The sequence below is a fragment of the Agelaius phoeniceus genome, chromosome 1 (genome assembly GCF_051311805.1).
Source record: "Agelaius phoeniceus isolate bAgePho1 chromosome 1, bAgePho1.hap1, whole genome shotgun sequence".
Classification (NCBI taxonomy): domain Eukaryota; kingdom Metazoa; phylum Chordata; class Aves; order Passeriformes; family Icteridae; genus Agelaius; species Agelaius phoeniceus.
The window spans coordinates 137,472,744-137,489,669 of record NC_135265.1 but is presented as its reverse complement, the minus strand read 5'-3'; the positions used below and the strand labels follow the sequence as shown (position 1 = coordinate 137,489,669).

The window sequence follows — 16,926 nt, the reverse complement described above, 5'->3', positions numbered from 1 at the left end:
TAACTATCAAAATGCATTAGAAGATGGAGAGACTCTATGAGGGAAGTATGTCACTTTTCTTGTTCCTTAGGTTTACCCAACAGTACCAGCACTCTCTTCACTTGAGGCATTCCTCTGGCCTACATGTGTCTTCCCTCTAATTTGTGATTCCCATTCAAAGACATTTTGAATAATTTGATTAATTAGAGTCTTCATTCAACTTATTCTACATAAATTAGGTCTTCATAAAACTTCTACAAAATTACTTATAATTAAGAACTGTGTAAAGTTTCTTGCTGTCCTTAAAGAGTATGAAATTCTCCACTTACATCACAGGTAAATCTTATTCAGTAAGATTAAGTAGAAGCATATATTTATCATCAAATGCCCTGAATGTTTTCATAAACCCATAGTAAAAATATCTGCAGTTAGTATTTCAGCTCTTACCTTCTGCTTTTAGAATGGCAAGGTATATCATGTTTAAGACTGTTTTCTTCAATCTGCAATGTATGGTTGAATGAGCCATCAAGTTCTTGCACTGTCACTTTAAGAGGACCCTTCAAGTTCACAAGATTTTGTTATTAACATTAAACTTATGCTTATTAATGTATACACCATACTTGGAGGTTAAATATGGAAAATGCACCTTACCACGTATTTCTGAGTCCCAGGAGATGTATAATCTTGTTTTATTTCCAATTCCAATACATTCCGTTTTCTATTAAATGCAAAGCTACCATAAAATTTTACCACTCCACTCTGATCCCTAATAAGCAGTATAGGAATTCTAGTGCACAATGCAATAGTTAAAAAAATCCATAATTCTCAATTCTTAAAACTTGCTTTATGCTTCTTTATTCCCAGAATTTCCCATTCCAAGAAAATTTGGAAATGAAATCACTCATGTTCATTCACAAAATTCTGGGGTTTTACATTCCTTAAATTTTCTTCCCTTTCATGTTTCTTATGGAGAAAAACTGAAATGAAATGAAAACTACCTAGTACGAGGAAATTAATTATGAAAAACTATTCTGGACTCCACCACATCCAATGTCCTTGGCATGCTCTCAGAAAAAGTAATTGTGTAAGACTTCAGTAATTTCAACATGGTTTTACTATGTATTTTAGTTAAATAAAACTAAGGGGAAAATGTAGACATTAGTTTCTGTTTTCTTCCCACACTATATTTAACTCCATTATTTTATTGTAGTTTTCCAAACTGGGTCATGTGAGCATTCGTGTGTATGTGTGTGTGTGTCTGTGTTCAGGTATACATGAAAGTATACAATATGAATGATAAAAAGGAACAATCTCACTCTAAATTTTTGCCCAGGCAATAATTTCTTCAAGACAATTTTTCCTGTGAATAATGTCATCCTTCATTTCTGTATCACAGCCATTACTACACTTGACTTATAGTAAACTAAAACCCTAAACTGAAGCATTTTGTCTAATGCACACTCTCACAAGTCTCTGACAATATGAGACAAAAGCAAGGGAGGAAAATCTGTTCCTTCATGTCCCAACATTTAAGGGAAGAGCTTCCATATTCAAAGACACTTCTTCTCATACAGAGGTTATTAACTTTCCTCTCAAAATTTGGCCATTTGGCTAAATATCTCAGACTGGTTCTGTTCATGGATGCTGCCTTCATGAAGCTCTGGGACTTTGTCATCAGGTACAGTTTAAGACATTTTTAGTGGTTTTTCAGCACAAGGTTTACACTCAGCATCAACACAACCCTTGCTAATGGCATAATACAGCACTTCTTAATAGCAGTAAGATCTCCTCCCAAACAACATGAAGACCTTCTGTAAGATCATAGGATCTTACATGGTAGGAAATCCACTGTCACAGGAATAGCAGTGTTTGAAGCATGGTAGGGAAGTTGCAATCATAGGATTAAATACAAGTTATAGTTACCAGGATCAGCCTTGGGGCCAAAGTATGGAAAAGGTGAAAATAATCCCCAAATGTGTGAGGTACAATTCTTTCTTCCTTACAGAACAGATGCAGTTAGATTCACCCAGCTCAGATAGTAATGCTGGCATTTAGCTGTCACTGCAGTGGGAATACAGAACTCCTATTTTTCTTAAGCGCCTGGCACAGCAAGGTATGTAAATCAGAATAATGTGTATTTACATTTTATGGACACTTCTGATGCAAATAAAATACTAATCTCTCAAATTACTCTATAAATACTAATTATATAGTGCTTTTTAGTTAAGATATTGAGATGCATGAATGTTGTTAAGTCAGCTCACATTAAATACCTTCTTTTGTTGTCTGTTACAACAGTAAGGTATGTTTTTGCTGCAGTCACGTACAACTGTAGCCTGGAGTCACATTAAATAAAACTAACAATGAAACCTGCTAAATGGAGTTACTTCAAATTGCCCCTCATATCAATTCAAAATAAGAAACCCTGTTTCTTGACTAATATCACTTAAATTTGAAGAATCAACACACAGAGGTTTATTTTACCTGAAACTGTACTATTAACACAAGCTACCAAGCTATTAAAGTATATTGCAAACTAATAGTCTGTGCTTTAGGTTACTTATTTCATGGTGATTTACTGGAAATCACATATTAAAATGCACCAGACTATAGTATTTTCCATGTCCCAGTTCAGCATATTTCTATGGGCAGTGTCCTCTGGAATCCTTTTAGTATAATTTGGCCTTAAATTCCAGCAGAGTTCCTGTGTTTCTTTCAAATGAAAACTTAAAATAATGAAATCCCTTCTAGTAAAGAACATGTAGAAAAGCCAGTGCAGTTCAAAGGACTGTGAAAAGATTGTGAACTTGTGGCTCACACATATATCTAATTCACAGAATAATGTACTTAACTGTTTTATGCAAAAATATTTCATGCCCTTCTTCACATTCTTTTGATTGTACCAATTAAAAAACCAAGTTCATTTTCCATATTAACAATCCAGACCAAGAATAAAAAGGATACACCCACTGCTTTATTAAAGGTTGGATGTCTTTGCCTGAGACATTTGAGATAGATTTCAAAAACCCAGATGTGGAAACCAACATCTGACTCCACATGTGTGACTGGAACTTCTGAGATGAAGCAGTACTGGCCAGACTCAACAACTTGTTGAAAACCTAAAATGATAAAAAGTTATTACTTTCCCTAAATACTTACATATAAAATAAGCTTTTCCATTTAATTTCTGTTTAATTGCAACTAAAGGTCCATAAACTCACTTTCTGATAACTGGCTTTAAAAAAAGGTTTTCAAAATAAAGACTTTACAAGAAATTATTTGCTTGACCATATCAGAAATTTTCAGTCCAAATGTATCTTCCTCCAAGCTACACATACATATGCATATACAAAATCCATTATATGATCATCAACTTTCAACAATTATCTATAGTAAAAGAAATCACTGACTGTATCTTCTTTTTCAGAAATTAAACATTTATCAGATTCTCTGCAGTATTTTCAAAGTGACCACCACCTAAAATAGCTCTAGCACAATAACATATATGTTTTCCCTAAAAATAACCTCAAATCAAGGCAAAAATCGCCAACCCCCCAAAAACCTGAAGCAGATGAGAAAACATCACTCATTTTTTAACTGTTTATTTGTAGCACCCTATTCTTTCTAAAGTATGTCACAAAAGATAATTAGCAAAGAAGCAAAACTACAGTTCTGCACAAGTTCAGTATTTCAGAATAAAATTACAATCTTCTATTCAAATGCTTCTCTAATACCAGCATCTAAGTTTCATCTAGCACTGAAAACTTCATATAATGAGAGAGCTGGAGCTGGATTCTCATTATTTATAATTTCATTAGGTTAGCTCACAGCAACACCAGTCAGGGACAGGAAAACTGGCTCTCAGTGTTAACAAATCAAAATAACCCATCCAATGAAACACCTTAAGATTAAAGAGAATATGCAGCATATAAAAAGTACTGTAAGTTATGCATAAGAATCCTAACCCAAATGACCAAATGTTTGTGCAGTCCTGCTAAAATTGAAACCCTAGATGGAATCCTATGATAACCTGTTCTCTACTTCTCTGAACTCTAATGAACAGAAATGCAACTGAAGACAAGGAGTTTTTTATATTTCACATAATCATCTAAATACCTACCTGTAACATGAACTCCATGCTAATTCTGTTCTCAATCAGTCTCATAACAAGATGTGCTTTACACTGGAACATCGTGTAATACTCCCAGGACAGTGTATGGGGGTGTTTGATAGAAAAATGTAAATGTGAAGCAGGGCTGGAAAAAAAATCAAAAAACCATCTATTTTGCATTTTATTGAATGAAATTTAAAATGTACCCGAGCAACCAAGCTTAGAGCTGCACCAACAATTACTCAGGATTTCTTGTACTGCCTTAGTTACAAATCATGGCACGCTTAAAAGGACCACTCACTTATCCAGAGAGGTGACAGTACCTGGCATACAGCAAGTACTGTACAGAGATTAATGGCACATGATAGCTGCTGTGTAGGGCTGTAGAGACAATGGGAGCACCAGCACATTGAGCAAGGAACCTGTGACTGAGTCTGGAAATTACTCATGAATCAGCAATCTTCCTGCACCACTTCCATTTAAGAGTGACTGTATAGAGTAAATATTTTGTATTTAAATAAACTATTGTTGCAATGCAAGAAAAGTAGGAGTTTTACAATTCACAGAACACTTTCATGTGATGGGCCTAAGGAGTTTCTTTCCTTTTATTTTAGTTAGCAACTTTATCTTTCAATATTTTGGCAAACTTGGTATCTTCTAAATCAGGTAACATGACAAAGAAGACTAGGCAGGTAATATTTAATCCTTGAGAAGAATAAGACTTTTCTGCCTCCTTTTAAAGAGACTCTTATTTGAGAAGAAGAAATTATTAATCGTCTGACTTAATTTTCTTGATGAACCAAGCCTATGGCAACTGTATGTGGCTTAGCTATGTTTCTTCTTTTAGTATTTTTCACAGGACATCTGAGTTTTCTATGAATGAGTAACACACTGAAGAAACCAGGTTTGCTGAGGTTCACTAGCAAGTGTTCTAGAAAAACAGTACCAGCATTTAGCTCCTTGTCTGCAGCCCTTAATATTTCAGATGGCAAGAATCAAGGTATACCTTGATTCTGCAATACCTTAATAACTTTTCCATTCTTCTACGTACTGGGAGAATCTCTTGACTTTGCTCATGAGTATCTGCTTAAACATCTTAAGAAGATACAAAAAGAGAAGTGTTTCTAAATTTAAGCAAGTATTACCCTTCTTAGGTACAGTAATTTTGTGAAAAAGAAGTATGTAGGTTAACTCCTTCTTTGTAGTTGATAAGCAGTTGCTGAAGCTCTCCTTATCACAATTCTGTTATTCTGGATACTTCTCTATTCTGAGGTAGGGAAGGATTAGCAACCATGAAAGAATTGAAATTCAAGGAGGAAACTGAGGTTGTGGCTCAGACATTATATAATAATTTGGTCTCAGAATAAAAACTATCCAGCTTCAAATTTTACAGTTGATTGACTTTTGTAAAATTCTTTTCTTGCAAATTACAACTGAGCCAGTACCCACAATCCCAAGATCTCTTTTTAAATTTACTAAGTGTTGATTGATTTTGGTACTGGTTACATTATTTAACTGCAAAAAAAACTGACACAAGTTTGCATTTGACAGTTACATCTTGTAGTTCACTCAATATTAATACATTTCTTCAGATTATATTTTTCTTCAATCATTATTTTATTGAACTGGCACCAAAACAGTGTTAAAATTACCAATATGGACCTAGAGCCTTTGTCAAAGTAGACAGTGAAGCAGCTTTTCCACAGAATTTTATAATGCTCATGCTCCTGAAAAGAGTCCAGCCATTCAATATAAACCCTGTTAGTAAGCTTCTTCCATATGAAACATAGAGTTTTTAATTTTTACAGCAGGGTGGTACCAGCACAATCAAAGGCTGAGGAGAACCACAGCCTGAGAGAGGAGGACAGGAAATGAAAAGGTTACACACAAAGCTTCGCTCTGAAGCTTTCATCCACACAGCAGTTAATCTGCAGTTTTCTTTCCTGCATTTTCCCAGGCTCTGGGATTTTGACTTTTAGAATAAGTACTCTGGAGTGCAGTGTTGGTACTACACCAGACATAAACAGGAAGAATCTGAGACCTTTGTTTTGCACACAAATTAATTTGTGTGTCTGAAGGAAGTTGGGTTTTTGGTTTTTATTTCCCTTGATGATTTATTATATTTTACTTCTAATTTAGCCGAAAAATGAGATTATTACTTAACACAAATTTTCTTCATGTTGTTATTAATTGGAAATACTGTGCTGCAAATACATTTGCCAGCTGTATCATAACAAGCAGAACAAAGAAATGAAATGCACAGAATATACTGGAGAAAAATGTTCTAGGCCCCATTATGAAAATACTTTCCTTCAATACAAATTATCTCTCAGAATCAGGAACACATCCATAATTTACATACCAGGGAACTCTGCAATCTACAAAGAACAGCAAGTTGTAATTCATACTTAAGTGATGCTGTGGTTATTATTAACAAGCTGTAACACAATGAAGTAGTAAAATAACTAGAAACAGTTTCCAACAATATATCACAGCAAGGAAACACAACTTTAAGAGCACTAGGACAAAATTTTGTCAATTATTCATGTCCAATTCTAGAATAAATATAGTGCAACTAGTAAAATTAACAGTTAGAAAGAGATTTTGATTTTAGTGAATATCCTTATTTAAAAATGTGCCCCTTATCTCTAGTGTCATCTGATCTTATTACAGTGAATGTAGTGATTTTCAAAATTCATTCAGTTCTAAACCCAGAGTTTTAACTTTAAATTAACAAAATATAGATTTGCACACTATCAAGTGCAAAAGAGCTACTGTTCTAGACAATTTTGGTTGTATTTTCATAAGACAAGGGCTTCTGCTGCAGTAAAGAACAGAAGTTGACATAGTAGTCTACCTGCACAGGCTCAACCTTGCAGTTGTGCACATGCTGCTTGTGTGTTTCCAAAAGCAACTCTTGTAAGGCTGTGTCAAATGGAGATCAATTTATGCAAGAAAAGAAAAACTCAGCAAAAGTTTGTCACTGAAACCCATATCAACTTACTGATCTGACATGTAACAGTATTTTCCACCACCAGTGTTTAGCACTTCTCAGTGGGTAGTACTGGAGTATTACAAGAGAGGGAAGGGGAATCATTCTAAGCTACACACACTGAAGCTACAATTATTGGGAAAATAAAAACCCAGCCAGTTCACACTGGTAACTAACAGTACTTCACAGATGACTGATCTAATAATTTTCTACCCCCAATATACTAAGGAATCTCAGTCTAAGACTACAAGGTGGTATCTGAGAGCAGAAAGAAAAAAGAGCAAAGAAATAGAAAGCTGATGATACCATGAAAAAGCCTGAAAATCACTAACCACTCCAGAAACAGCTCACATCAAAATTCTGGCTCCATGTTGTCTCTTATCCTCTTACTAAAAAGCAGTTTCGTAACAGCATTAAAAACATTCATTATGCTTCATTTCCTTTGAGATTCAAATTGAAAGGAAAAAAAACCCAACAGTTAGAATATACTCAAGATGTACTTTATGAGACTGGTAATACATGCCTTGGGGAGCCCGAGATCTTCAGCCTTTGGCCTTGTGCTACACAACACACCCAAGGCATATATTAATGGCCCCATAAAAACATACCCTGCAATGACTTGCAGCTTAAATAAACATACTTGTCTTTCTCTTTTCCTCCTCCGAATATTGGATGCAGTAAAACTCCTCCAGTCTTCAGTTCGTATGCCACGATTTGATCTAACTCCTAAGAACAAAATACATAAGTAAGCATAATTTTGAAGAGCAGAAAAGTTATTTAAAGAAGACAGGAAAACTTTTAATATTGTTCAAGTCATACCTCCTAATAAGTTTGTTTACAAAGGGAGAAGTATTTTAAAATCAGGGATGTTCCTCAAATGACAAACAATAATAAAACAGTAGAAATTAGTATTTCATACTTGTTCAGGGGCTGAACAGGGGGATAATGCCCAACAGTGCTGAACTACCTTATAAGCAGACTATTATTATTTATTTATTCAATAAATACGTTGTTTTTGACCAAAAGAAATAAATGTGATCAGTATTTCATGCAGTGGAAAACAACAACAGATACACACACACAAATAAATATAATATATTAAATATAGATATAAATAAATAAATATATCTGTCTGACCCAAGCTCTGTACTGGGTCTGAACTTGTGTGATGCCAGGTTAACAAGCACACCTTAAGGCAGGATGTTTGTAAGGGCTCGTAAGGGTGACTTTTGTCACCCAAAAGTCAACATGAATCAAATTGTGTCAGCTTAAGGACAGGAAATGGAAACTGATGCCTGTCTACAATGCACTGTTAAAGATCTTCCAAATATTTGTATGTGTTGAGATTTATTGATACATATCAACTTGCACACCTTCATATATTGGTAATACTGAAAAAGGGCAGAACTGGAGCCTGTGACAGTATCACATCTCAATTCTACGTGGACACCTATAGTTTAGTGTGGACAGATGTGGAACAACATGAGCAACTTCTGCTGCAGACAGCAGTAAACTCTTCCAAAAGAGCTCCACCCAGTTCTGCTGCTCTCTGCAGCACCCACACCTCTAGCACAGACAACACCAGACTGGTGAACTAAATGAGCATTAGGCAGAGAAGGACATGGTACTGGGTCCCCAGGTGAGTAAGGGATGTAAATGGAGCAAGCAGAGTTAGGATTTACTTTTTGGAATAGGGAGAGTAAGAGAAGGTGATGAGAGAAAGAAGATACCTATCTTTTTGTGAATAAATGTTACTTGCAAAGAATGAGGAGTCATTGCTGCTATCACTAGAAAGTACCTGTCTCAAAGATTACATTTAGAAACGTAAGCTCTAGATAGAAATTTGTTTTCCAAGAAAAGAAATCACTTCAGACAGGGAGTTTTGTACTGTTTCATTATTTCATTTAGCACTTTAATGATACTAAAAGATACCTGAACCACCACTGATCATAGCTAATACTGGAGCCTTCCTGAGCTATATGGATAGCCATCACAGTATAAGAAATTCACCAAATACAAATTCTTACGAATCCTATACTCTATCCTAAGTATTCCAAAAGCAGTATCTTTTTTTGACTCTTTTTTTTTGTTCAGGAGTCCAAACAAAAAGAGGAAAACTGATTGCATGGAGAGACAACAACAATTATTATTCATTATTCATATGTCAGTCACAAAAATCTATTTTGCTTTGTATGCTTGGTGTTCTTCCTTGCAGCAAGTGATAAAAATATTTTAGCTCCAAGGTTTGTCACTACTAAAAAGGTCTTTAGATTGCAATGCAAAGCTATATTATATTCAGGTTTTATGCTGTATTTTCTTTGATGCAAAATGTCTGAAAGGTACAGAAAACACTATGATGTTACCTGTTTAATCCAGTGGCGATACTCATTAACACCAAAGGTTTTTTTCATCCAAAGGCCATAAATGTAACCAGAGATTCCCTTTAGCACCCATTCATCTGACCTATATAAGAAAGAAACATGAATTATATCACTTCAGAGGATATTTTGTAAGGGATGGTATTTTTGACCAACTCAAAAATAGCCACAAATTTCAAGAGGTTGTATAACTTCTCTAAGTCAACAGAAGTCTGATGAGCTGTTAACCAATTTATGGAACTTGGCACCTGGACAGAACCAATGAAACTGAAAAGTCAGTGAAAACTGAACTTTTACCACAGAAATCCAGATTAAAATATAAAACCTATTTTAGCTGAAACAATAATAATAAACAGGTGGAAATGGACACTAAAGTTAAAGCAACTGCTAATCAATATGATCTTTATTTCTTAGTACACAACTCTGTGAAGTGCAGAAGACCTGGACAGCAAGTAGACAAAATACCTATCTCACAATTTGTTTGACACTCTTTTAAACACACCTTCTGTAAGTTATGTTCTAAGAGAGAAAAAACAGACAAAAACTAAAACTAGATCATGATCATGAACTAGAACCTTAAACAGAAAAGTGACATTGTGCACAGGATATGATGAAGTAAACAGAATAAGAACATACGAAAATGGAGTCATGAAGGATGCAAAAATTGCCTTCATCACAGAAGTAGGTTAGAAATAAAGAAGAGAGCCACAGAAATTACAACAGTACAAACATCAATTTAAGAACATGTTGATTTCCCTTGTTTTTAAGACAAATATGCTCTGGGACGTAGACTTTTGCCATTAAAAAAAGTAATTGGCTACTGGTCCCTAGTAAATAAACTGCATGCAAAAGGATTTAAGACAAATACTGATGAGAACTGCAAGAACCATTTGGGGAGGTTTTCTGAGACATGGAGTTATAGCCACCTTAGCAGGTATTTTCCTATTTGACACTAATTTCTGCATTCTCCTCCCTGAAAAACTTAACTTATTAGTTCTGTGCTCTGTAAGTACTTTGCATGCAGGCTATACTTCATCATCCAAAATATCTAACAGAAATTGATAATGCAAAAGAATTAGCTTTCTAAAATTTTCAGACACCAAAGCACACTACAACATTCAGGAAGATATATTCAATCTATACAATCTTTGGAGCTATTATCTCTCACATTCTCCTTTCAAAACAACAAAAAATACTAATGGATTTTCATTTATTGAGCTTATTATTCTTACATTTTTTCCCATTTTTGCTTTCTTCTACAATTACTGTTTTACTTATTTTTTCAATAAAATGCAATTTGCAAATTAAACTTTGAACTTCTAGATCCTCCCCATTTTCTGGAGAATACTGTGGTAAAATACTTACCAGGACATTCTGGATATGAAACATCCAAAGAATTGCTGGGCCAGGGCCTGTGCCAAGCATCTCCTTGTCAGTGGAGTTTCATCTATAATCATTGCGCTGTGCAAGAGATTTGTGCTGGGTCCCCACAAAAAGAAAATAACACAACATGAGCATTGGCTCCAAAGAAACAAAAGAGACCTTGCCTTAAAAACCAAAACAAGTAAAATAATTTCTTCAGTGTTTTTTCAGTGAGATAGTAACATATTTTTAAATTTTTAATAATCTTAATTGAGGTAGATCTCCTGCTATTATCATCTATACACAACTCTCTGTATGGAGTCTAAGTAGTTTAACTGGTGACATTCTCTTGGATTCCTGATACCTTATTCCAGCTGGAGAAAAATAAAACACAATCATATTTCTGCACTTAATTTGAGATTAAATACTTCATGCATGGCATTTCTAATTCAGAAGGAAAATCACCACCAGTTTTTTCTTAAAGTAAATGCAACATCTTTATAACAGATAAAAATGGAAATGGTGTTAAAACCCCATAATGTCGATATAAACAAGCCTTTTCAAACTAGGAAGCCCAACACTCAGGCTATAAAAATAACCAGTTTCACATATTTCTCAACAGTCTTGGATCTAGAGTTTCTAGGCCTGTGGATTTAAAAGGTGCAATTTTCTCAAATACTAACCTGAAAATACTCATGGAGGCATAAGCAGCTACTTCAACATAAGCTTCATCTATAAAAACAGTCTTGAAACAGGAGTAAGGATAGCGGCAGGTAAGAATCTCCTCATAAAATTCAAACACCTCATGAAGGTATGATGTGGTATGTTTGAGCAGTGGGAGAAGTTGTGGTAAGCAAAAGTGAGTCACCTACAAACAAAGGAAAATTAGTTACAAGACCTACAAACATATTTAAATACATAAATATCAAGTTATTATATATCTCAGGGAAGAAACCCAATTTCAACTAAATTTGCCCCATAAATAAAGACATAAATGGAATTGCTGCTTATTTAAAGGCTTTTTTTCTGAGATAAATTTAAATGCAGGCATTACAAGACAAGCTTTATCATACAACTGTACTAATGAAGGTTGACCTAGAAATACCCATTCTTGGACTAATATATACTGACTGCAACATGAAACATCAGTAATTCTTTAGGAAAAAAAAGGAGGCTTCTTTGATGAAGATTACCTCATGCATGTATGGATCAACAAGGATTTCAAAAGGTCCAATTGCCAAGGAGATGTTAGAAGCTGCAGTTGGAATAGTCAACATGTAATGAAAAGTCTTCTTTCTCATATCATGGGTGTATACAGTTTCTACCAAATCTCCATTTGAAACAGCCACCATTGCAGCATCTACAGTATACTCAAGTTTCCAGGTACACAGCTCAGAATATGAATCCACACAAGGAAACCAAAATCTAGAAAAGTGAAGATTAGGGGGAAAATGGTTATCAATTATACTTAATAATTATACTCTTTTTCACAGATGATTTTTCTTTCAAGTTCCAAACTATATCCCTAAATACTTTAAGAATATATGAATGTTGACATACTGACTTCTACAATACATTAACTTTATAAAGCTTTACAAGCTTTTTTTGTCTTTACCTATTGCTGAGCTATAAAGACTAGACATTCTAATTACTAGTCATTAGATGCTACTTCATATCAGTAAGCTCCTTTAAAGCACAAATTAAATTTTAGAATTTTTTTAAACTTGAAATAATTAAAATAAATTATTTGTATTTCCTACACTTTGAGAGTAAATAGGAAATACAAATCTAACATTCAAAGACAGTTTTCTTACCTTGTAGAATTTTGATAGCCACATGAAAAGACATGAGCCCCTCTTTCTGCCATGTTGCCCTCCATGTCGGGTACCACAAAATGAAGGCCTCCTTTTGGCTGGTCCAGAGAAAAGTTTATATGCACCTTCAGGACTTTTAACTCTGCAGCACAAAGACCAAAACTGAGTAAGTATATACAACTTACATGAAAGTTATTGTAGGATATTAACTCAGTTTTGGACTCCAGGTCTTTAAAGACTATGATAACTTCATTCTCATGGACTTCCCGGTCCACTTACAAAGTACAGCTCAAAGCTTACAAAACTGAGACCTCCCTAAGCACAACTCACAGGAGATGCATTTACAAAAATCTTTACTAATTAATAAAAACTGTAATTGGAGTCACATTTCATCTTCTAATTCCCCAACAGTAAAGCATATTTATATAGACTGTATCCTAACTATGGTCTTGGCATCTTGTTGAAAAAATTTTCTCCAAAAACTCTATGAAGCAGGCACATTCTGAAAAGACATTTTATTATCATTTGCAGTTGCTTAAAATCTCTTCTTATAGTTCATACTTTTCCTGTAAATTAAGTGTCTTCACTTTGGTTTAGGTTCACAGAAATCTCACCTATGAATAGATTGGCAATCCAAGCATAGGCTGAAATTTATCCAACAAGTGTCACCATATTTTGGCATTCAAACATTGAAAAGTGAAATCATAAATGTTTGACTATTTTCCTTCTAGGCTTGCTCCTCTTGTGTAAGGCAACAGGAACTTACACAAAAATTAAAATAAACAAAAATGTCTTTTCCATTAAGGTGCATCTGACAATACTGCATGAGTCAGCCTTGCGTTATTCTTTCAGAGGTCTCATAAATCCATGGGAAAAACCAATAAAACCATGCAAGAAATACTACAAGAAACTAGTAGATCCTGGTAAGAAAATACACAACACCGGAGAGTAACTTATTAAAACGGTTCCTTATTCCAGGATCTAGTGTGCCAGTTTATACTGGAGTCTGCTTTCACACCAAATCAATTTTAAAGTGACCATTCCTTGAAGTGAGGTGGCATAAAATTAGTAGAGCTTTGTAAAAAGATGTATATACTATATCCTTGTAAATTATTTTTTTGTTGGACCATATTTATTGTAAGCAGCTTCAAAATTACAATTTAACCCCCAGTACGCTTCATTATTCCCACTTCCCCAAGTATTCTCCTGGGGTCATGACCACCCAAGAGTATGTTTGTATATAGTGTCAAGAAGCCTTGCAACACTCCTCCCTATAATCAAAAAGTGAAATTATTTTTCAGAATTCAAGTGGAGAGGAAAAAGGAAACAGTAATCACAAATTCATAAGATAATGTAACACTACTTCTATTTCTTCAAAGCTACTATCTTCCTAAGCAAACTAGCTGACAACTCTGAAATTTAAATTAATTTTTCAGTATGGTCTCTTTACCATCAACATGCTTCCACAGCTCCGAGGGAACCTTAATGCAGAGCTCTCCATTTCCAGCATCCGGGTCCACAGCACTGACAGCGGCGGCATAGGCATTGGAGAAATAGTTGAGATTCCTCCTGTCAGAAATAGCCAGTTAATTCTTAAAGAACAGTTGTGGTGAACCACAAAAAACAACCGTGGTTGTTAAGACTGTGTTTCTATGCACTGAATTTCAAGGTGCATGGACAACCAAGTGTTTTGTTTTGTTTTGTTTTTAAAGGAGTGGAAGAGAAAAGGAGTAAAGATTAGATTTCAACAACCAGAACTTAAAATATGGCTCTTGCAAAAGTGATCTGTGATCAAAAAGACTTAAACATCAATAACTCCCAATAAATTGAGAAATGCTCAGTGTTGTTTTCTTGCCAATAAGAGTAATAACTACATTTAGAATTTACATTTACAATTAGAATTAACTACATTTAGAATAACTACATTTACAATAGAAATTAAAAATTCTGGGTTTTATCTTGGATGAAATTTGTATCTTTATTCTAAAGCTCTGTCTTGAAGATCTGCATCCTCATATATTGCCATCTTGCTCTTATTTTGCTTTTCTAAATGTAAGATTTTAGCTTGATGGATAGAAATAGGGGTTTTTTAATGCACTTGTAAATAACACATAAAATATGTTAAGAGTTCTGGCCTTAATACACAAACACAGAAATATGTGCTATACTTCTTAGTTTCAAAACATTCTTCTTTTTTAAAGTGTACCGTTATTTATTTAAGATGCAAACACAATTGTTGTAATCAGGTTTGAGCAACTACATATCAGTGTGGATTCCTTTGAACCCCTCAGGGAAATCCCCAGGGCCTTGCCCTGGAAGAATATACCACAGAGCCTGCACCTAGGCTGAAAGAGAAGACTTCCCCATGGAGCCTCCCAGCACCAATCCAGCCCAGTTTTCATTCCCCACGTGTTCCTAATGCTTGTGGTTTCTCCTTTCCCTCTTTCCTCCTTGGTTGTGGTATCCCTGGTGGCCAGCACCATCTTCCCTGTAGGGCAATACCCTTTGTCCTGCCCTCTGTACCACCCCCAAGCCCTCAGACCATTGGCCACTGATCCCTAATTAACCTTGTGCACACCACGTGGCTTGGTCTTCTGTCCCTGATTTCCCATTTGTTGTGCTGGAATAAACCTTGGCTGGAATTTAGCAAACAAAAGGCCCTTCTGCCTCTCTTTGCTGACCTAGCTGTGGTGAGTGTAGACTTTACTGCTTTGCCTGAATGCTCACCCAAGCTGCTTTTCCACAGGAGATGCTCTTTGGGAAATAGGCAGCAGCATCCACCATCTAAACCCCACACTGCTACAAATCAGCTGCTCATTAACTGCTCACTTCACTACAAAGTCAGATCATTACTTCAGTTATGACTTAGTTTAATTGCTTTTTACTGAAATGAGCTGAAATGAGAAGGAACAAGCATATGTCTTCTGTTAAAGTACTTATGAGCAGGATGTTACCTTATTAGTTAATGTGATTATATTTAACTATTGTTAAATAGTTCAAAAATAACCCTGCTTTTACAGTTTTATGTGATAGTTTTTATACTTTTTCAAAATGGATTTCTAAACTGTTTAAAGCATGGGAGCAAAATCTTTCTTAATTCTAATTCTCCGGTACACGCAGTTTTTCAAAAGCTTACACAACTCTATACCGGAAGAGAAAGTGTTTGACTAACTTATCACCTTTTCCACAGAATTTAGGTACTGCTGATGAATCCAAGCACAAGCAGGACACAATCAAGCAAAAAGCAGTCATGGAATCACAGAGCCACAGAACACTCTGGGTTGGAAGGGACCTCCCAAGATATTTAATCCAACTTTCCTGGGGGAGGACAGGGACATCTTGCACTAGATGAGGTGGCTCAGAGTCCTGTCCAACCAGACCTCCAATGTTTCCAGGAATGGGGCATCTACCACTCGCCTGGGAAACCAGTTCCAAGGTTTCACTGCCCTCACAGTAAGAGAGTTCTTCCTTGCACCTGGTCCAAACCTACCTTCTTTTAGTTTAAAACCATTACCCTTTGTCCTGCTGTAACAAGCCCTACTAAAAAGTCTGCCCATCCTTTTTATAAAGCCCCCTCTAGGTATTGAAAGGTTGCAGTAAGATCTTCCTAGAGCTGTTATCTTCTCCAGGCTGAACAACCCCAACTGCCTCTGCCTTTCCACACAGACAGGTGCTCCATCCCTCTTACCATCCTGGTGGCCTTCTCTGGATCTGCTCCAACAGCTCCATGATCTTCTGTGCTGAGGGCCTCAGAGCTGGACACAGCATTGCAGGTGGGATCTTAGCAGAGCAGAGAAGAGGAGCAGAATCCCCTCCCTAACCCTGCTGCCCACACTGCTGGTGATACAGCCCAGGACACCGCTGGCTTTGTGGGGTACAAATGAACACTGCCAGCTCATGCTGAGCCTCTCATCCATCAGCACCCTTAAGTCCTTCTCTGCAGGGCTGCCTGCAATCCCTTCATCCCCCAGCCTGTACTGATACTGGCCATTGTCCTGACCCAGGTGCAGGATCACTGCACTACAATGGAGTAAATTAACTTTTGGCTGAGGACTCCACCTTCCATGGAATCTGAAGTCTACACAAAGCAGACATGATCTCATTTCAGGATTTTGCTCTCATCTAACCATTCTCTGTTCACCATCCATGAAGAAAGCAACCCACATTACAGTACCTTACTTGGAAGAACAAAGTGCAATTAACCATGCCACCACCAGCATTCTGTAAGTCTGGGTATGTCAAATACCCTGCTTAATATTCCGACTCTTGCACAACTATAAAAAATTTTGC

General features: G+C 35.9%; 1 protein-coding gene across 3 annotated transcripts in view; it reads right to left on the bottom strand.

The window, feature by feature from the left end:
- Positions 1 to 16,926, bottom strand: part of TAF2 (TATA-box binding protein associated factor 2) — a 60,697-nt gene that overhangs the window by 34,132 nt on the left and 9,639 nt on the right. For 2 of the 3 annotated variants that reach the window (XM_077188336.1, XM_077188346.1), the window contains exons 4-14: positions 14,087 to 14,205; positions 12,637 to 12,778; positions 12,016 to 12,247; positions 11,506 to 11,690; positions 10,826 to 10,939; positions 9,446 to 9,545; positions 7,723 to 7,808; positions 4,100 to 4,235; positions 2,944 to 3,098; positions 631 to 745; positions 427 to 536 (exon numbers count right to left, since the gene is read on the bottom strand). In XM_077188336.1, coding sequence (XP_077044451.1) covers positions 427 to 536; positions 631 to 745; positions 2,944 to 3,098; positions 4,100 to 4,235; positions 7,723 to 7,808; positions 9,446 to 9,545; positions 10,826 to 10,939; positions 11,506 to 11,690; positions 12,016 to 12,247; positions 12,637 to 12,778; positions 14,087 to 14,205 — 1,494 coding nt within the window. The remainder of the gene's footprint in view (positions 1 to 426; positions 537 to 630; positions 746 to 2,943; positions 3,099 to 4,099; positions 4,236 to 7,722; positions 7,809 to 9,445; positions 9,546 to 10,825; positions 10,940 to 11,505; positions 11,691 to 12,015; positions 12,248 to 12,636; positions 12,779 to 14,086; positions 14,206 to 16,926) is intronic. The other variant, XM_077188342.1, reaches the window with a different exon arrangement.